This window comes from Hipposideros armiger, unplaced genomic scaffold, assembly GCF_001890085.2.
Source record: "Hipposideros armiger isolate ML-2016 unplaced genomic scaffold, ASM189008v1 scaffold_209, whole genome shotgun sequence".
Classification (NCBI taxonomy): Eukaryota; Metazoa; Chordata; class Mammalia; order Chiroptera; family Hipposideridae; genus Hipposideros; species Hipposideros armiger.
The window spans coordinates 2,812,991-2,834,518 of NW_017731559.1; the positions used below are offsets into that span (position 1 = coordinate 2,812,991).

The following is a 21,528-nucleotide window of genomic DNA, read 5'->3' on the forward strand; positions in this document are numbered from 1 at the left end:
TTGGTTCTTTGTGTGGTTTCTTCCTGTTCCTTATATTAACTTATGTCCTGGCACCAGGTTACCCCTTCTGCATAAAATTAAGCAGTTTTGTTTTCACCTAATGTCTCATATTTAGATTTCACTTTTTTTTTTTTTAAAGATTTTTTTTATTGGGGAATTGGGGAATGGGAACAGCGGTGGGGAATTGGGGGAAGGGGAACAGACAAGTTGCTGTCCTTTTGTTCTTCAGTCTAGTTGTGGAGGACGTTTCACTGGCCCAAGTTGGCACCATCATTGCGCTCTTCCTGGGCGAGACAGATCAGTCGCTGGCTTCTGGACGCTCACCGCGGCTGCTGGCTGCTCACGCTGGCTGCTGGCTACATACGGTAGCCCATGGCAACCCACTGCCACAGGGGCTGCAGCCTAAGCTGTCGCCAGCGACTCACAGCAGCCCAGCTCCAGGTTGAGCTGTTGTTCAGCAGCTTAGCTGTGGAGGGGAGTGTCGCCCTCATATGTGGGATCCGAACCAGGGCCCTCTGGCGTCCCAAGTCAGTTCAGTTCTTAACCATCGCGCCACTCGGCCGGCCCTAGATTTCACTTTTAGATGACTTACTTCACATTACAAATGAGTTTATCCTTTCCTATAGATCAGAGAGTAAATTTTCTACATAATGGAAAAAGGAACTGGAAAACGGTTTGCTAGACAAAGAATCAAATACAAATGGAAAAAATCCCATGAAATATGGAAATAAGGATATTGTGCCTCACTTCAATGAAAGTGGATAATAAAATAAGTTATTAAAATAAGGATGACTGTTGGGAATTTTTATCTCAACAAGATAAGTCAGTTTTTCTGTTTACTAAACTAAAACGTGCATGCTCATTTGAATTTAAATATTAAAGAAATTCAGAAATGCTCAATAAAAATCCCTTGTATTCTAAAATCCACTGTTTATAGTGTGACATACATCCCTGCCAATTTTTTCCCTCTTAAAAAAAAATCTTTGGAAAACAAGAACAAAGTGAGGCAGCTGATGGTGAAATGCTGATCATGGTATACCTTGTCCCCACAAAGATGAAGGAGATGGCGGCCCTAAGATTTTTTGCTGTTCATTAGGCTCAGGGCATCAAAAGAGATTTTTGTCTGTACGTTTTGAAATTCTGCAGTTTTCCAGCACTTTAGAAACTGGGTGGGAAAAGCACATCTGATTATATTTTCAAACTTCAATACTTATATTTTTGAAGATACATATTTTTCTATTTGAGTTTTAAAAGGATTCCATAAAATCAAAGAATGATTTGTTTTCAGTTTATTTTATACTTAGAGACATTAGTTTATTCATTTGAAAGCCTCTTGCTTTTATTCTTTGATTTCCTATTTGTTTCCCAGTTTAAAAATATTAAAAGGTTACCTTTGGGAAAGCATTACTCTTGCTGTCCCTAGGCTTTCCAGCATTCTCCGAAACATAGCTAGCTTTTTGAGGAGTTAAGATCAACTGTAGTAGAAAGATAACGTAGCAGATGGAGGGGAAGGTGGGATATTTGTCACAGAATAAGTGAGCTACTACTTATAGTTCTAAAATTTTTTTTTTTGTAATCTCTCTAATGCCTTTTGGGACAGAAGGAACACATAATCAGAACGTTTGACACAAAGTCATAAGAACATTATCATGGTAAAGCATCAAATGAGCCAAGATTTATGAAAAATGGAAAATGTCCAAAAGGGTTTGAAAAGTTAAATGTGAAGCAAGAAACATAAGTCCATTGTTTAAAGTGTTAGTATATTGTTATTAAGTAACAAAAGCAGAACTATTTATCTCCTAGTTCATCTTTTTGAAGTTGTATCATATTTAGAAAATAGTAAAACATTGAACAGAGAAATTGAAGACTGTTCCACAAAATGTGTCCCCCCAAATTCATATGTTGAAACTTAATATGATGACTGTATTTAGAAATAGGGTCTATAAGGAGGTAATAAACGTTGAAATCAAAAGGGTGGGATCTTAATCCAAAAGGACTGGTGTCCTTACGAGAAAAGGAAGAGAAACCAGAGATCTCTCCATGCAAGCACAAAGGCAAGGCCATGGAGGACATACAAGGCTGCCGTCTGCACCCCAACGAGAGAGGCCTCACCAGACACCAACCCTGCTGGCACTGCGATCATGGACTTTTATCCTTCAGAGCTGTGTGACAATTTCTGTTTTTTAAGCCACCCAGTCTGTGGTACTCTGTTATGGCAATCCAAATAGACTAATACAAAGTCCAAGGTAGATACAAAGTTTTTTGGTGGGTGGGTGTTGGGGAGGGCATCCTATTGCTTCAACTGATTCTTAAAATTCTTAAAATTTTGCTTAGATGAAAAATAGCCAAGTTATTTGGGAAATTTTCAGATGAGATTGTATTGGAGCAATAGATAACTAATGTAATTGGTAAAAAGTCCTGAATCAATTCAAAACATTTACCTTTCATGGTCATTTTGACTTTGGGGAAGAGCCAAAAGTCACCTGGTGCCAGATCTGGTGAATAAGGTGGATGAGGACACGCTGTAATGTTTTTGACAAAAATTGCCATACCAGAAGTGATGTATGACACAGAGCCTTTCCATTGTGATCAGAAAATATGGTACAGTCGAGTGCCATCCAACAGGAAGGCAGGGATCTTCAATACAGGAAGTGGCACATTGAACCTCAGTAACAGTGTGTGACACGTTTCAACTTGTTCTGCGCAGTCGGTTGTGAACTCTGGTTGAAAGGTGTGTGTTTTAAAGTGTGCCATAATTCATCCTCCATCATGACAACGCTCTGTGTCACACATCGCTTCTGGTATACGGCAATTTCTGTCAAATAAAAACAGTGTGCCCTCATCCACCTTATTCACCGAAACTGGCACTGTGTGACTTCTGGCTCTTCCCCAAAGTCAAAATGACCATGAAAGGTAAATGTTTTGAATTGATTCAGGATATTGAGGCAGCCATGACAGCTCAACTAAAGACACTTATAAAAGAGGGCTTCCAGAACTGCTTCAGAAAGTGGCAAGAATGATGGAATAAGTGTTTGAAGTGAGGGGGAAGTATTTTGAGGGGAATTAATGGCAATGTCTTTTACTGTAATAAGTTTTTATTTAAACATTTACCATATTGTTTGATCACACCTCATATATATTCCAATAACTCCTAATTTCTATCTTGTCACTTATCTGGTGAGCTTCAGATCTATAAATCTGGATGTCATTCTCCTTGGATTCATAAGTCCAAAATGCAATTCTTGATCTTCCTCACTTCCTTGCCAAACTTCTCAAGTCTATCTTGGAGAATGGTGCCAAAATCCATCCGATTGTTGAGAATGGACACCTAGGATCATCCCTGATCACTCCCTTCCGTCTCTGTTCTATCCACTGAATGAGGAGTTTCCCCCATCCCCTCAAATATCAAAGCCATTCAAAAAACGCTTTCTGACCCGCAATCTAAACTAGGTTTCCCTGTTACATACAGCATCCAGGTGCTGACCACAGCACTCATCTCCCTTAGGAAACCCTTTCAAGAGCAAGGATGAGCCTTCTCTAGACCAGGGTAGCCCTGTTCCACGAGGGCAACCGGCCCCGCGCAAACCTCCCAGGACGGTTTGAAGCCAGGACCAGCAAAAGCTAGGGAAAGCGCGGCTGGAACTGGCGGCGCCGCCGCCCTTTTCCCCGTAGCACACTGCCCCTGGGTAGGCCTCCTTAGGACCCAGCCCTCAGGAAAAGGGGAGGAGCCTCTCGCGCCGATGGGCCCCACCGCGGCCATTGCTTGTTTAAGCGCGGAGAGCCGCAGGTCACGTGACGGAGGGCGTGGGGGCGTGGCACCAGGAAGCGGCTTCCGCGCCCCTTGGATAGCTGCCGCCGCCGCTAGTCCCGAGACCCCGCACAGGGAGCTGCTCGTCCGGCTTCACGCTGGCTGCCGCCCCCGGACCCCCCGCCGCCAGCGCGGCGCCCGCCATGGGCGAGGAGGACTACTACCTGGAGCTGTGCGAGCGGCCCGTTCACTTCGAGAAGGCGAATCCCGTCAACTGTGTCTTCTTCGATGAGGCCAACAAGCAGGTCGGGCCAGCCCGCACCCTCCTCTTCCGCGCGGCCGGGTGCTCCCAGCCCGCCGCTCTCGGCGCCCCCGGGGTCGCCCCGCGCGCCTAGGCCAGGTGTCGGGGGACCGGGCCTGGGGCCTCTCCCCGCGTCCCGGCGCAGGACCGGCGCCAGTGCCTTCCTGTTGGGTGGGCCGAGGGACCAGGCTTCGCTGCGGCCAGGGCTTTCTTCAAAGTGACAGCTGGGTGGACACCGAGCTGGCGCCATCGACCCAGTGCCCTTGGGCCGGTGTGGTTATCTTTTAGCACCTCAGTCTTTTCTCGGCGCCTTTTGTTGCATTTAGACATTGAGATTTCCATTATTCTCGGAATTTTGGAAAGGGGGGACACAGCGTGGGGAGTAGCAGGAGTGCATAAGCGGCGCCTTTGCCAAACCGATTAAAGCTTGGAGCCACGGGGTTCCCCCCGCCCCGTTCTTGCACAGTGGGCAGCACTTGGAATGGTAGCCTTTTTAGTTTCTACTCTGGTTTCTTAAAATTCATGGGAACATCAAGCATTTGCAGACTGATAGGTGCCATGTTGGTTTAGTTGAACCAAGGGTGAGGTGTAGCAGAAATATTCACTTGTAGGTTGGTGTATGTGCCCAGTGTTTCAAAGTTCAGACCGTTAACATTGCTACTTTTCCTTCTCAGGTTTTCGCTGTTCGATCTGGAGGGGCTACGGGGGTGGTTGTTAAAGGCCCAGATGACAGGAATCCCATCTCGTTTAGGTAAGTGTCAACATTTTCAGAATAATTTCAGCATGTAAACAAAATTATGTTTCTGTTTCTCCTTCATAGGGTAGTTTTAAAATTTTGTTCTTTGCCTCTCCTAAGGTCTGAAGTGTGTGTGTGCGCGCGTAAGTACAACGTACATCCCCATCTGCAGACACCTGCTCTGCAGTCTTGGTGGCACAAACTAGTACTTCCTGTCAGTGAAATGTAGAAGTAGTTTCCTGTTGATTTGGGAACCAAGTACTCTGAAGTAGGGCACCTATTTCCTGATACTTGAAATTAGCAAGTCAGGACATTATTGACTTCCCATTTCCGGTTTTTTGACCCAGGAAGACCTTCATTTCCTCATTTGGCCCAGGTCTTTCCGGGATGTTTGGAAGGTGGAGGAGATTCCTGGGTCAGTGTTTCCCATGTGTTAATGTATATTAAGAAAATCCCAATGCAGGTTGAACCGGTGTAATTATGAATAGCATCCTCTTTCACTTTCAGATGTATCTCAATTTGGGTAATAAATTATCTGGCCATCTTAACTCCTGTAATTATAGACGGAGAAAGTACAATGTAGGCCCTCAATTCAGTGGTGACTAAAAACATGTTTACAGTGGCCTTTGTTGATAGGAAACAGTTTTTGAAGTAGAAAATAAATCGCACATCATTTGTTTGTCAAACACTGATTGCAGCACCAGTACTGGGCACCAGGCACGTGAAGGCCTTGCATTAGCCTGGCATCCTTTTGGAGAATTCATAACTTTAGTGTGGGAGACACATACTATTTACTTTGACTAGTGCTATACCCAGAACGCAGGCACACAGAAGAGATGTGACATTTCTCTTGGGATAAGAGGGGGAAGGCCTCAGAAAGGAGGGAGTCTTTGAGCAAAACTGGAGGAGCTGAATGGGATGATTCTAGGTAGAGAGGAGAGGAGGCCTTGCAGTTGGAGAGAACACCCAGCGCAAAGGTGAGCAAGCGTGATGTTTGGGGAACTCCAGGTCTGTGTCACTGAAGATTAGGTGTCCATGCTGGGAGCAGGTGCTACTGATGCTGTGGCCACTGGCAGGGCCTGGCTTGAACCCTATACATTTTGCTATGGAATTAGGGCTCTGTCTTGTTACTGTAAATTTCTGAGGTGGGGTGTGGCATGAGCATATCAGCATTTGAAAGATGCTTTTCCCAGCCTTGAGGCTGGATTAGTTGGGAGCATATCAGAGTCAGGGCAATAGTCTGAGCCAGGGGTGGTGAAGACCAGACGGAAGGCAGGGTAACCTGATAGCGCATCTGGTAGGATTCGGTGGTCAAAATGAGAGTGAGTCCGTGATGGTCCCGATTTGGGCGCTCAGTAGGGTTTGAGGGGGAATATTCTGAATTTATTCTTTTTAAAAAAACATTTATTTTTAATGGCTTTACTGTGGTGTAATTATTAAATGTACGTAATTAATGTGTAATTGATAAGTTTTGACCTATGTGCACATCCATGAAATTATCACCACAATCAAGCTATGAACATCCCATACCCCTAAAGTTTCCTCACGACCCTCTGTAATCCATCCCTTGACTTCCTTTGAGGTGGTTGTGAGACTCTAAGGTGGGGCTGTCCTAAACCTGTGGGGTAGTGAATGGGAAGGAGGACACTTCTCTTTCAAAGGCTTTGCTGTGAGAACGATGGAGAAAGAAGGCAGCTGTTTGTGGAGGTTACAGTGTGGGTACAGGCATACCTTGGAGATAATGGCAGGTTTGGTTTCAGACCACTTCAATAAAGGGAGTTATCAGAATAGAGTGAGTCGTAATCTTTTTACTGGTGTGTATGAGGGGGTGTCTTGCCTTTAATTTGTAAAAAAATGCAACATCTGTGAAGCTCATTAAAGCAAAGCACAATAAAAAGAAATATGCCCGTATCTATTGGGTTGTCGGAGAAGTCGTGACGCATTTTTGCAACGAAAAACAGAGAAAAAAATATGTCATGACTTTTCCGACAACCCAATACTTATCTATGTCTGAAATAATTATCGGGAAAAGTGCAGGTGATCTCAATTCTTTCATCACTTGTTATCTGCAATACTGTAAATTTCTCAAGCAATTTACGATGTACAATTTTGGATATTGTTTCTTAAAAAGAGGTTCTGCGAATAGCTTCAGAAACATAGGTTTAATTTAAACCAAGATTTGCTGCTTTGTGAATACTTAAGCTTGTCTTTTTTCTTCTCACAAAATGATAGAAGGTAGAATTCAGTGATTAAGTTTAACTCTTAACATACTCTTTCTTCTTAAAGAATGGAAGACAAAGGAGAAGTGAAGTGCATTAAGTTTTCCTTAGAAAATAAGATACTAGCTGTTCAGAGGACCTCAAAGACTGTGGTAAGACTTATCTTTAAATACAGTGTAAAGAAAGGACATTAGAAGTACATTTGGAAGAGAATGAATTGCAAAATTCCAGTGTTAAAGGAGCTGTTTGTTATTTTAATGTCATGCAAGCTATAGTTATGTTGCATTGTATTTGAGCCCATGGAATTCTTGAAGAAAGACATTTGAATGGATATATACTTATGACCTTTGTTTGACATTCTTGACTTAAAAAAAAACAACAACAAATTTTGAACCTCAGGCATCTTTTGTATTGATTAATAGCTAGTGCTAGAGATTGCATGAGGTATATTTTTGGGTACTTTGTGAATTAGACTTATCCCAGAATAACTCCCTTTATTCACTTCTCTCATCTTTGAATGCTTCATCTAATAGGAACAGATAGTCAAAGTTGGAGCAGCTTGTTGGCATTCTAGCCTTTATAAATATTCACCATTGCCATTTGTAAAGTAGAGAAAAAGCTGTTAAGAGGTAAAATCCTGTTTTCTTCCGTTACTATTAATTGCTATAATTTTTTGAAAACCTCTTGTAAAATGTAGAGCAACACATTTCTCTGAAATCAACCATTTGAGGAATGAATTTTCAGAATCAGTTTCTAAACCCTAACAGAATATTTGGATTAACTCTGTTTTAAAAATTGAATTGTCAACCTGCTGCTTAGTAAGGAGGCAGATTGTCCACATTGGTCTTTTTTATTGTTCTTGTCTGGGTTTTTGTCAGGTTTTTTCTGCTCACTTTTAGAATTTGTGTGTCTTTTGTCTTGTTGTATATCAAAGTATTGACAGTATGCTGCCCGATCCAAATTTCTCCTTTGTGTTGTTTTTTTTTTCTTTCAGGATTTTTCTAATTTTACCCCGGATAGTTCTCAGCTGGAATACACGCAAGAGTGCAAGGTATGGGCCCGGATCTTTTCCCAGCTGGTCGGCATTTAACTGGGTGGGTTACATTGTGGAGATGCAAGGCAGCGTGGTAATTGAGAGCACAGACTTGGAGGCATACTGTGCCTTATGCTGAGGTCTGCTGCATATTGGCTTTGGGACTTCGGACAGTTTTTAAAAAGTTTCTTCATCTATAAGATGGAGTTGGGAGGATTAAATGGATGACAGATGTAACACACCTAGTAGTCTCAGTACTTGGTGGCTGTTGTCTTCCTGTCACCCCTGCACGTCTCCTCATGGCTAGCACATCTGGGTCAGACCCTGTATTCCTTTCATAGTCGCCTCTTTGGAGGTTTGTGGAAGAGGAAGTTTTTTCCTCTTTTCTGGTGATGTTTCCTTTCCTTGATTTGTCCTTGTGTCGTTTTTCCCTGGGGGTAGATTCTAATCCATATTCATTAGATTTGCTGGGTATAATAAACTAGGCTAAAGAGGGCTCAGCTGCAAGGGACAATGTGGCACCCCAGAAATGAGCAGAATCTGGTAGTGGATGAGGGATGGCTCTGGCATCTTTGTAATGGTTTTGCTAAATGGAGTTCAGGGTGGGCTCTGCACCAAGGAAAGGCACATCCGCCAAATAACTGAATTTTTCGCAGACCTCCAGTTCCCCTGTATGCCCAGAGGCTGTTCTCATAGACCTGTCCTCAGGCTTGGGGCACAGGTGTTCACCAATGAGTCAGGCGTGTAGGTTCAGGGCCACCAACCCCATTTTGGTAAACACTCGCTGAGAACCGTTAGGCCTTTTCACTTGTATAACACTAGTTTTTATGATGTCTTTAACTAAGAATATCGGCTGTCCTTTGGTTCCTAAAGGTAGAAATTGATATTTGTGAGTTCTGGTTGGTTTCCTTTCTGCAACACTCAGGCTTTTCCTTCTGTTCTGTTGACGAAGAGGAATTAAGAATCAGAACCTTCAGTGAGGTGTTACAGGTAAAAATCCAGGAACACTGGATTTCAAAAAAAAGTTTGATTCTAAGGAACTTTTATTAAAGAGTAATACAGACTATTGTAAGCTTTTGAAGATATATATATACATATATATATACACACTTATATATGTATATATATGTATATATATATGTTTTTCTTATTAATTCAAAAAAATATTTCTATAATTTTTTTCAGACCAAGAATGCCAATATACTAGGATTCTGCTGGACCAGTTCTACTGAAATTGTCTTCATTACAGATCAAGGAATTGAATTTTACCAGGTATTGTATTTACCGCTTACTCACTTATGTTTGCTGGAAAAAGGTTTGTAATAGCAGTTTGGCAGCTTTGTGAATTTAGCACTAAGTGGATATTTCGAGATTCTAGAGCTTTTGTCTCTTGCTTGGGTTTTGATTCTTTGTTCTATTTATAAGTAATGCATATAGTATTTTATAAAATGTTCAAACATTACCAAGATATATGAAAAGTAAAAGTCTACCATAATCCCTAGGAATAACTATTATGAACAGTTTGGTGCATTTTCCTCCATTTTTTTCTACACACACACACACACACACACACACACACACACACACACACACAAGCACACAAGCATTATTATTTTTTACAAAAATGGGAGTAGTGTATATAAACTTATGTGGCTGGCTTTTTTTTTTTTTTGCCTAGCAGTATGTGTTGGACTTCTTTCCACATTTTATTCTGAGTCGTATTCTATTATATGGCTATACTCATTTATTTAACCAGTTCCTTGTTGATGAACATCTGGCTTGTTTTCAGTTTTTTTGTGATTACAAACAATTCTGCAGTGAACATGTTTGTCAACATTTCTTTATATTCTTGAGTGATGCAGTTCTTAGAAGGGAGACTACATTATAGGTATAAACATCTAAAAAGCTGAACCACATATTGCTAAATTTCTTCCAGAGCTTTGCACTTTCACTAGCAATGTACAAATCTCCATTTTCTACATCTTTGCCAGAACTGGATATTATGTCGGTAGACATTTGCCAATCTAAAAGGGGAAAAGACATTTTAATTTACACTTTTCATTACTAGGGAGGTGTGTATGTTTTCATTTGTGTATTGTCTATTTGTATTTCCTTTTTTGTGAACTGCCTCTTCATCTTAAAAATTATTGTGGTAAAAAAACATATAACATAAAATTTACCATCTTAACCATTTTTAAGTGTGTAGTTCAGTAGTGTTAAGTGTATTCACATTGTGAAACATCTCCAGAACTTTTTCGTCTTGCAAAACTGAAACTCTCTACCACTTAAATAATTCCCTTTTCCCGCATCTCCCAGCCCCTGGTAACCACCATTTTATTTATTATGAATTTACCTACTCTAAGTACCTCACATAAGTGGAATCATACAGTATTTGTCCTTTGTGACTGGCTTATTTCACTTAGCACAAGTTCTCAAGCTTTGTGTTGTATATAGTATGTGGGAGAATTCCCTTCCTTTTTAAAAATTGAATAATAATTCCATTTTGTGTGTACACCACATTTTATTTATCCATTCATGCATTGAGGGACACTTGGGTTGCTTCCACTTTTTGGCTATTGTGAATAATGCTGACAAGAACCTGAGTGTGTAAGTAAATATTTGAGACCCTGCTTTCAGTTCTTGGATATACCCAGAAATAGGATTGCTGGATCTTATGGTAATTCTATTTTTAGGTGTTTTTTTTTTTTTCTTTAGGAAATGCCATACTGTTTTTCATAGTAATTATGACATTTTACATTCCCACCAATAGTGCACAAGGGTTCCAATTTCTTCAATGCTAGTTGTTTTCTGTTTTATTGATAATAGCCATCCTGCTGGGTATGAGATGATATCTCATTGTGGTTTTGATTTGCATTTCTCTGATGATTAGTGATACAGAAAATCTTTTCATGGCTTCTTGGCCATTCGTACATATCCTGGAGAAATGTCTAATAAGTCCTTGGCCCATTTTTTAATTGGGTTATTTTATTTCTGTTTTTGAGTTGTTGGGAGTTCTTTACTTATTCTGGATATTAACCCTTTATCAGATGATTGGCAAATATTTTCTCCCATTCCATAGGTTGCCTTTTCACTCTGTTGATTGTTTACTTTGATGCATCTGCCTCTTGATCTTTTAATATATTCCAACTGCCTGACCTATTAAGGATACTTCTGAGCTCTCTAAGTGGATCTATTCTATTCTAGAAGGTGTTAACTTGTTGACCTATGAAAGCAGTATAATTTAGAATGTATGGATGGAGAAAGTACACCTGTGTATGCAAACATGAGATGTTAACGCCATAGTGCTTTGCTGTAGGGCTGTCATCAAATCCTTTGTAGTGACCAGCAGAAAGAAAACAAACTTGACACAAATCCCATACACACAGAAATAGAATTTTGTATATATGATAGCTTTACAGAAGGGTTCCCTGGGGCAATCATTTAAAAGTGTAAAAGTGTATCTTTCTGTTCTCTGTAGTGGAAAACTATGCATTCAGATCACCTAGATGGTCTTCAGAACTTCAAGAAATGTTAGAAAAAAACCAAAAAAACCCCACCTCCCCTGAACAAACAAAAAAGAAATGTTAGAAAGGGGACCCTTGCGCATCCTTATTTTATTATACCTGAATTATCAAGAAACTTATGCCTCCCGACCCTGAATTCCACATCAGTTCTTCATTTTAGTGTTCTATGAGCATTAATGTCTTGCGGGCTCTATACAGTGTTCCTTAATGTATCATAACATCATTTAAAGTATGTTTAAAATGTGCCTTGATTATAAAATACTAGATTTGCATGCAGAGGCTCATGAACACACCTGTTAGAAAAGGGAGTGACTCCCAGACTCAGTGGGAACTGGAGTTAAGATGGAGACCAGGCGGAAGGTAGATGGCGCAGGCTGGGCAGTCGCTGATATAATGCCTGGGGCTCTAGGCGCATGGGTTTGTTTGGACCATTTTCTCAATGAGTGAGAATTTTGCTGCTTTTTGCTTATTTGTGGGTGGTGCCTGAGAATGTGGAGGTTGAGACCCGGGCCTTACAGAAAAATGGCGTGCCAAGCCCATCACTTCATAAATGGTGAGGCAGTTTCTCTCACCTCTCTGAGCCTTATTTCCTCTTCTGTCGAATATTAATGATGTCCACTTCTCAGGGATGTGACGAGGGTAAATGAGCTAAGGTTTGTAAAACACCAAGCACCAGGATTGATGACTGGTAGCTGTAATAAATAAAAAAGAATTTCAATTCAACTTACTGAGCTCTTTCTGCTTTTTATTATTTTCTTAATTTACTGTGTCAGTCTTCTGACATTTTGCTGTTCTTTAAATGAAGACTGTGTTTCTTGACCTTTGCTTCAGGTATTACCAGAAAAACGAAATCTGAAACTCCTAAAGAGCCAGAATATCAATGTGAATTGGTACATGTACTGTCCTGAAAGTGCCGTGATTCTGCTGTCTACCACAGTCCTTGGAAACGTGCTGCAGCCCTTTTATTTTAGGGTATGAGTAAGCACCCCTTTAAAAAAAATTCCTCCTCCCCCACTCACTCCCACGCTCCTACCCTGTTCCTTTAACATCCTAATGTGCCAAGTGCTTCTATGGGGCAAGTTCCTCTAATAATAACTTCACTGCTTCTGACCACTAGAGGGCACACTATACCATTCCATCAACTCCAAGAATGATTCATTCTGGGAAGACTGTGAGTAAAGGAAGGACATGGTGTGACACTGGAAAGGATAGAAAAACATAGTGTGTGTATGTCCTTGATGATTTTACGTAGGGAATGCTAAAATGTCAAAGGGGTTTAACAAACTTGCCCTAAGACTTTTTTTTTCCCCCAACAGGCTGGCACTATGTCAAAGCTGCCCAAGTTTGAGATTGAATTACCAGCTGTGCCTAAGTCCACTAAACTGTACCTTTCTGAGAGAGACATTGCGATGGCAACGATGTATGTTTGTATTTTGAGAGAACGCCTTCTTGTAATTGCTTTCAGTGATAGAAGTAATAGACGTGCATTAGAAACACTCAGGGCTGCCCTTTCCTTAGGTAGCCTTGGAACACACAATCAGGACTTCCCTTCCGTCTGGCGTACCTAGATCTTATGAATATAGAAAACCTGCTGTCTTCTTGGCATTTTTTATTTTATTTTACTAGCTTTGTGGTCTTAGGAAAGTTTTTTTCACCATTTTAATCTGATAAAATGAGAACATCGAGCCAGTTTATTTCTTGGATATCTTAGTTTTAGAATTTTTCTTTCATTTTGTGAGTTGGAACTTATCAGTTATTTTTTTTTAGATAAAATATATTCTAATTGTTGTAAACAACAACATAGTCTAAGTTTTTTAACAAACATGAAACTGAATTACTTAAGTAGGAAAGTGTATTTTCACTTGGAAATGCAGCTATATTAATTTTTAAACTTGATTATGAAAAATTCAAACACAAAAATAGGAATACAAAGAATCCCCTATAACTGTATTCAACAAATACCATCATTTTACTTCTAAATTATTTCTAATTCTCCTATAGCCTAAAACAGTGGTTTCCAAACTTTAAAAATTTTTAGCAGTTAGAATGCCTCTCTCTACACCTTTTTTTAGCAGGAAGTCTGTGGCATCCTGGTCTACAAAACAAAATGAGAGCAATCCTGGCCAAAGTGGAGGTGGGGACCCACTGCCTTCCCTGTGGCAGGCTCAGCACAGTGTTAAACACTGGAATAAAAATGTGCATGCAGGAACTGGTCACACCACATTTATTAGATGAGGCTTAAAAAGGGATAGTGATGGTATTTTCCTATGATGAAGGAATATACTCATTGTACAAAACTTGGAAAAGACAGAAAGTTAGAGGAAAAGAAAATGGACTTGTCTTATCCAAGGATAGCTATTAACATGTATTTATAGTATTTTTACATCGTATGCATGTTTGTGTTTTTCTTTTAAAATATTATAATCAAGCTACATTTAGTTTTGTACCCATCTTTTTACTTAGACTTTTTTTTTTTACTAATTGCACTTGCTTTGCAAATGTTTTTGTTGGCTGCAAAATATTCCATTAAGTGAATATTTCATGATTGACATCACTATATCCTTATAATTGAGCATTGAGAATGGAGGAATTTCAAACAGCCAAATGTGACTTATGACTCTGTTCTCTAATCAGCTACAGACAGCTTTTTGTTCTCTTCCTGAGGCATCATTCGCGGACCTCCAATAGTACAGGAGCAGAGGTGGTCCTGTATCATCTACCACGGTATACTTAATGCTTTCTTCCCTCTTTCTCCAATTTTAAAATTTGAACTAAAGCTTGTCGATCTAGTTTTTGACCTTTCTGTTGTCCTACAGAGAAGGTGCCTGTAAAAAGATGCACATATTAAAGTTAAATCGGACGGGGAAGTTTGCCCTAAATGTGGTGGATAATCTGGTGGTGGTTCATCATCAGGATACAGAGGTATGAGTTGTGTGTGGCTGTCTGGTCTGTGTTCGTACAAGTTAGGCTTGCTTGAAAGAGTTGTGAAAATTGCTAAAACATTCTGAACAAACACTTGAAAGTGCTTTCTTTGCTAAAAGTTTTGGAATTCCAGATAGAAATGTGTTTGGTATTCTAGATGGTTTAGAAAAACCAGTGATTTCATGTCAGTTGATTAAGGATAATTAAGAACTATTTCAGAAAATAACACATGAGGAGATTTGACTTTGGAATAGTTATTTGGTTGAATGAACTAAGCTGGGAATTCATGCAGAACCACTGTGTTACGTGAGCACGTGGGCTCTGTCCTTCCTTTGTGACTGTAGATGATAATGCTAGATGATAATGGTTTTGAGACTGTATGGCCCAAGAGAAAGAACTAGACTGGGTCCTGCCTTGTCTACGCTGTTAGCTGGGTGTCTGGTGGTAGACAGACCACTTCTCTTGCATGCCCTGGTGGGTGGTGACACCCCGATCCTTGGTTAATGAAGATGCCACAAGTGAAAAAGATCTGTTTAAATCACTTAGAGCTCTTCAAAGGAAGCATGTTATAAATGTCAGGACTATTTGTGAGAGTAGATAAAAACGTAAAAGAATGTTGTGATGTTATAGCAAATTCTTCATCAAAGAACTGGCCAGTAGAAATGGAATGCAAATAGAGACTCTAAACAAATCTGAAATAGCAAGCTGTGAAGTAATGAAAGGGTTAAGCCAATCTGTGATTTTTTTTTTCCCACTTTAGACATCGGTAATATTTGATATCAAGTTAAGGGGAGAGTTTGATGGCACCATTACCTTCCATCACCCAGTGCTTCCAGCTCGATCGATTCAGCCCTATCAGATTCCCATGGCAGGTAAAAGGGAGTCACCGTGTAGTTGGGGGTCACATTCAAGACTGAGGAGTGTGCACAGAGGGTCCCCAGTCTGTTAGCTTTTGTGAGGGGCTTTTCTTTTTTATTTTAACTGATTCTGTCAGCTAAAATTGTGTTGTTGTGAAAAGTATTTTATGAGATAAATGGATCTTCCTCTGAGGAAAATAGATTTCTCTGAGTTTTAAAATGGAGAGTTGTGATTACCCAATGAAGCTGGAAGACTTTTAAATGTTGAATAAGCCCTTGAAGTTTTCTGATTGCCTGCGCTCTGTAACCCTGAGATTAAATTTGGCTGCTTGTGGCTGTTATTTTAACCTGGGGTCACTTTTCCTTATCTTTCTCACATTCTGTGTCCTAGTTATGAAAGTTGGGCATTCTTTCCTGACTGATGGTCACAGTAAAGTGCTTAAGACTGTGGGTCTCAGGTTGTTCTAGATCAATCCTCCTGCCTGAAGAGGTGGAAGTAGGAAGATAAGAAGAGAGGAGGCCAGGATTTCAGGAAAGAGGGAAAGAACCATTTTGTTCTTTTGCCTTTTCCCAGTGTAATCGATTTCAAATAATACTCCGCTCTCAAAGGAGAGTGGAGTACAGAATAAGTTAGTTGAAGTTTCAGTGTGTAAACCATACAAGCTACACATGTGAAACTCCGGTAGCAATGTTTTCTTATTAAAAAGAATCCTTGTCAGATAGCATTGGGGGGTCGGCCCAGCCTGCAGTCAGGATGTCCTTGGACCTGTCACAGAGAAGGCCCAGATCAGGCTGCAGCTGATAGTGCAGCAAGGACACTGCCTCTGGCCTGCTTTGCTAGTCTTGCTGGATCAGCCAGAAGCTTAATAACTCTCTGGTAGAGTTTGGAAGGAAGGAGGTAGTTTTCACGTTTCAGTTGGTCTTTTGGCCTTCTGTGTTCTTTCCAGCTTCTTCCTTTTCCCTGGGTAATACCGTGTTTCTCCGAAAATAAGATGGGGTCTTATATTAATTTTTGCTCCAACGATCTACATTTATTCACTTATTCATGTACAAAAATCTACATTTATTCACACAGTCATGTCTGGCGGACGATCTTAACTGGGGCTTATGTTTGGGGTAGGGCTTATATTACGAGCATCCTGAAAAATCAGGCTAGGGCTTATTTTCCAGTTAGGTCTTATTTCTGGGGAAACACGGTAATGTTAGCGTTACAGGCAGACCTAGTTTATTGTACTTGGCTTTATTGTGCTTCACAGGTGCTGGGTTTTTTTCTACAAATTGAAGGCAAGGCCCTCCGCCAGCAGAAATCACCACTTGCTTTCTCCCAGACTCGCTTTCCCCCCAGACTCGCTTTCCCCCCAGACTTTTTCCCCCCAGACTCACTTCCCGCCCCAGACTTACTCCACCCCCCACTCGTTTACCCCAGACTTCTAGACTGTGGGTTGGTAAAGCTTTTTTTAAGGTTAATGCCTTTTTGCTTTGTCTTTCCTGCTACATCGTAAGCCCATTTCAGAAAGAGCTTGTTGGGCTCTTTTGAAAGCTGAAACCAGCAACTTTAAGGAGAGCCAGCTGCCCTCCTTTTCCTCCTGTCTTTGGTCTCTTGGACCAGTGGTTCTCACTGACTTGACATTAGGATCACCTGGGGGGCTTTAAGAACCAGAGCCACCTGGCTCTCACCTGAGAGCGTTTTAAGTCAGCATGATGGGCAGTCGGCATTGAGGCCCACATGTAAGACCTTTATTCTGAGGTTCCAAATGCAAGTGTTTTGCTCTCGCTTATGTGGTGGGGCCTTTTCCTCTCTTAGGGGGTCTGTTAAAAATTACCACCCTTTCCAACCAGCTGATTAAAACCTGTCTTCTGATTGTACCTAGGTAATTGGAACAGAACTGGGAATCATGTTTAGTTTATAGGACTGCATTTGTCAAGTTCACCGTGGGCTACCCACCTGACACACGAGCAGTGTAACTGGTAGTTACGAGTCCCTGTCATGTGAAGTTTTGGGGGGTCTGCTTCGCAGGCGAGATCTCTGTGCCTGGACCTGCTACTGTGTGCAGTGGAGAATTGAGCTAATTATTCAGATAATTAAATCACAAAACACTTGTATTTAAAATATTCTTAGTGAACTATCCGAGTATTTGATTTTGAATCATCCAGGTACATTTCTCAGTTCTTTAATGTGCACGTGTAAATGATGTGGCGTCATCTTTGGTTAGTAACAACACCACTGCATGAAGGCTTGACATGCTTTCTCCTTGGGAAAACATTTTCTTGGCTTGTTCTCGACTTCCCCCTTCCTATATGTTATCAGTGGGACATGACAGTTCACTTCTTCCCTTGTTTCATGAGTTGAATAAATGTTTACTGAAGGCTTTAAAAAGTATTAACATTTTACATCTTAAGTAGTAGTATTGGCAGCATGTTCTGGGTACACTCTCAGGCCTTGCACACCTGTGTTTTCTCTACTTGTAGGTCCTGCTCCTGTGACCAATCAGTCTCCTGTCCCGTGTAAACTCTGTATCCTTTACAAAGGCAGTGGTGCTGTGCACAGAGGGGGGCTGTTACCTCCCTTTACCCTGGTGTCTAGGAGGGTCCTGAAGCTCTGTCCTCATCAACCGGAATAACGCCTCAGGAACCACAGTGGGAGTTTACTATCGGGGGTGGGCATTTAAAGCAGCCTCAGCAAATGGGGCAGGGGCGAGTGCTGATTGGAGGTGGGTTTGCCTTTTGTTTTCATCTCTCTGGTTTAGAATTTCCTATGACATGTAGATTCTTCATCCTGGATTGTGTTTCAACCTGACATCATTATCAGTGCAAGCCAAGGTGGGTCAGAGGGGACAACCATCATGTTAAGAGAGAAAATAGTGCTTGTTGACTTTGGATGACAGTGTTAGCCAGGGACATTTTTAACGTGATTATTTGAGAGATGACCTCTCCCTTCAACCTGGGAATGGGATTATTTTTTACTTTATACTCTGGTCTCTGTGTGTATATTTTATCACAAGCATAGACTTTTTATAATTAAAACAACTAAGAATGGCCATTCCCTGCTTTAAACCCTTTCATATCTGTCCATCCTGAAAAGCTGGACCCATCAGCGTGGTGTGCAGGGCCCTCCCTGCCCTGTTCTGACCTCCCACCATTATGCCCACATGTGCCTGCACCCGTTTCTGTTTTGGGTGCCTGGGGGTGCACTCCTGTTTCTCACTGCGGGGGAGCCCTCCCTAAGGATGTTCTCTCTTCCTTGGTAGTCCTCTAACATCTTGAATCTTTTTCTGTTAGAGTACTTTCTACATTAGTCTTTAGTCATCTGTGTATTTTCCTGTCTTGCCCACTGGGATTCTTAAGGAGAGAATTAGCTCTAATGCCCGAGGTGGCATCCATGGTATATAATATGCTCACTTCTGCCCATCCAGAATGGTGGTAGCTCTGTACCAGCCATGGGAGAATTGAGAAAGGGAGCACTCCGATCATGTTTAAGGTAGCATTTAATTCTCTCACCGACTCCCAGTTGAGAAAGGCTCTGCCTGCCTACCTGGCACTGTGGGTGTTCAGCAAAGTTATGGATTGATGAATGGATGAATTATGAAATTCCCCTGCAGTTACTTTTAACCAATGAGCCATTGCAGGAGAAACCAGAGCACAGGATGGGAGTTAATGCCACATGTTAGCGTCTTTTTCCACCTTCAAGGGTAAGAGGGGGCTAGGTGTGGAGAAGGAGGTGCTGTGACTTGGTTAAGAGCTTGCTGCCTCATGTTCAGGGGCTGCCATTGATGTAGCTCTTAACATGGAGGGTTCCTTCGTTGTACAGAATCAACCAGGCATGCAGTAGTTAGGCTGTCAGTCCTGTTGTCAGGCATGTGCTGAATGCCCTCAACCGTGCTTTGGATTGTAAGAAAAAGCCATTAACTATGCTCTCCCCCACGAACCCTTAGGGGAGCCACCTTTTGGACTTTTGCTCTGGTTTGCATCATACTGTTAAATTTGCTGCCTCTTAAATCAGGTTACCTCTGGAACCTCCAAGTGAAACTTCAGCCCATAGTAAACCTCCTGCCAGACAAAGGAAAACTGATGGACTTTCTCCTCCAGAGAAAGGAATGCAAGATGGTCATCCTGTCTGTCTGTTCGCAGAGTAAGTGGATGAACCTTCTCCATAGGTCTGATCCCAGTATTAGGCCTGCTGCCCAGCACCTTTCAGTGGGAGCGGGGCCACCTTTTCATGCCTTGTCTGTAGCCCGTAGCTCCATTCTTCACTTGAAGGATGGATTATTTAAGCTCCTAGAAAGGCTACTAAACATAAAAATGACTTGTAGAGACTTTGGTAGAAAAGACAAAATAGGATGGTTCCAGGTGAAAGCAAACCTGAACCTGGGCACACATGAGGGTTTGGGGCTACCATCCCTAGTTTTAAAACACATTTTTCCACTGCTTATCTACTTTGAGAACATTCTACAGATACCTGCCATAGCTATTTTTTTTTTCTAGTAACGAGAAAGGGCTTATGAGTGAGTTGTAGGCTTTAGGCCTCTAAACTAGACCATTGCTCTGAATGCCCGGTATGTTTGCACTGCTAACCCTTTGAGATTAGCTTTCTATCATAGCAACATGTTCTGAAGTTGACAAAGTTGACTGACCCTGTAAACATTTATTCTTTCCAGTGTTGAGTGAGTCAGACAGAGCAACGCTGCCTGTGATAGCCACTGTTTTTGACAAACTCAATCATGAGTATAAAAAGTATCTGGATGCTGAGCAGAGTTATACGATGGTAAGTTATATGTACTATGACGAGGGCTCTTCTACCCCCCACCCCCACCCCTGTACATTTGTAAGTAATTATAATGCAAGATTCTGAAAGAATAACGTCACCGAGATATGCTACGTGCCAGAGGGCAAGGTGGCCGTGGTGGGTGAGCAGGAAATTCAGTCCCTTCATCCTGTTAGCTTGAGGCTGTATCTCACTTAATGCCTTCACTTTTGTAACCTGTTTGATCTTACTCATAGACCCTTGGTCTTACCTCTATTTTATAGATAAAATTGGTTTCAGCTTTGCATTATTTTATACATGTTTCTGCCAAGCCAGAGTCTAGTCTTAATTAGAAGTATAATTTTGCTGTCTTTTTATTCAGTTTTCTGTTAATGATGATTAAGTATTAGCACTGTGCTATTCATATAGGAGGCTCAAATATTTGTTGTGATGGGCTGGGAAAAATTAACATGGCTTATCACCAGGTTCTGCTATACGGTTAATGCATCATGTCTTCTGAAGTGAGAAAGTTTAGGACAAGTGGAATGAATAATTTCACTTAAAGGATCTAATTAGTCCTAAAGCTGAAAATGGAAGTGGTTTTAAACAGTAAGAGTCCCCGAACTCCACTCACCTTTAACTACTCAAGGATAACAGGACTGATGCAGGCCGCTGAAGGGCCCTTGGGGCCCTGTCCTGTCAGACATGGGGGGAAGGGGAGGCTGCATTCTTTGAGAGCCTTCTCTTGGTCCTGCTGCTAGTGTACTGGGCCGTGGGAATCGGTAGGTCTGACCTCAAATGGCAGTTTCTGTGCATCCCTGCTCTGTGGCTGCTGGGTTTCATAAACCCTTGCTAGTCACGACTGTGGCCCACCATCTGCAACATCAGAGCACCTGACACTTCTCAGAAACGCGGGTTCTCAAGCTGCCGCCGCAGTTCCTGCAGAATCTTCCTGATCTCAACTGCTGTAAAAAGTTAGGCTGAGGTAGTCAGGATCTTCTCACAGAGCTTTCCTGTTCAGTAATGTTTTGGGAGCCTTGCTTAACATAAAAATCTAGATATAGACTCATAATACAAAGTATTCACTTATTTTAAGATCAGGGCTTCATAAAACAAAGATGCAGCTAGCCATTCCATTTTTATTAGATAACAAATGCCAGATAGGCTGTGATTAAGAAATTTAGATAGGGAGTTATCTTAAGAGGTTAAAACATTATGATGTCCCTTAAGAGAAAACTATGGCTTATGTTTTTTCACTCCACCATTGAACATTGGCCTATTTTCAAGATGACTAACTCTGACTTTCTAGACTCTTCCCCAGTAAGCACAGGAAAAATGGTTTTGTCCAAATAGTGAAATAAGTGTCATCTCCTGCTCAAATCTGAGGTACACAGCTTCTAGAAATTCAGTCTTTGGATTAGCTGCAAACACAACATTGCCTAGAACA

The 21,528-nt window shown here is 41.4% G+C and overlaps 1 protein-coding gene across 1 annotated transcript in view; it reads left to right on the forward strand.

The window, feature by feature from the left end:
• The first annotated feature begins 3,821 nt into the window (after positions 1–3,821).
• The window catches only part of RMC1 (regulator of MON1-CCZ1), a 20,359-nt gene continuing 2,652 nt past the window's right edge, over positions 3,822–21,528 (forward strand). The window contains 14 exon segments of the mRNA XM_019653863.1: positions 3,822–4,053; positions 4,724–4,800; positions 7,072–7,156; positions 7,999–8,055; positions 9,223–9,309; positions 12,393–12,533; positions 12,878–12,981; positions 14,196–14,285; positions 14,378–14,483; positions 15,244–15,355; positions 17,810–17,854; positions 18,107–18,160; positions 19,341–19,469; positions 19,996–20,231. Of these exon segments, the coding sequence (XP_019509408.1) occupies positions 3,952–4,053; positions 4,724–4,800; positions 7,072–7,156; positions 7,999–8,055; positions 9,223–9,309; positions 12,393–12,533; positions 12,878–12,981; positions 14,196–14,285; positions 14,378–14,483; positions 15,244–15,355; positions 17,810–17,854; positions 18,107–18,160; positions 19,341–19,469; positions 19,996–20,231 (1,425 nt within the window). The 5' untranslated portion in view covers positions 3,822–3,951.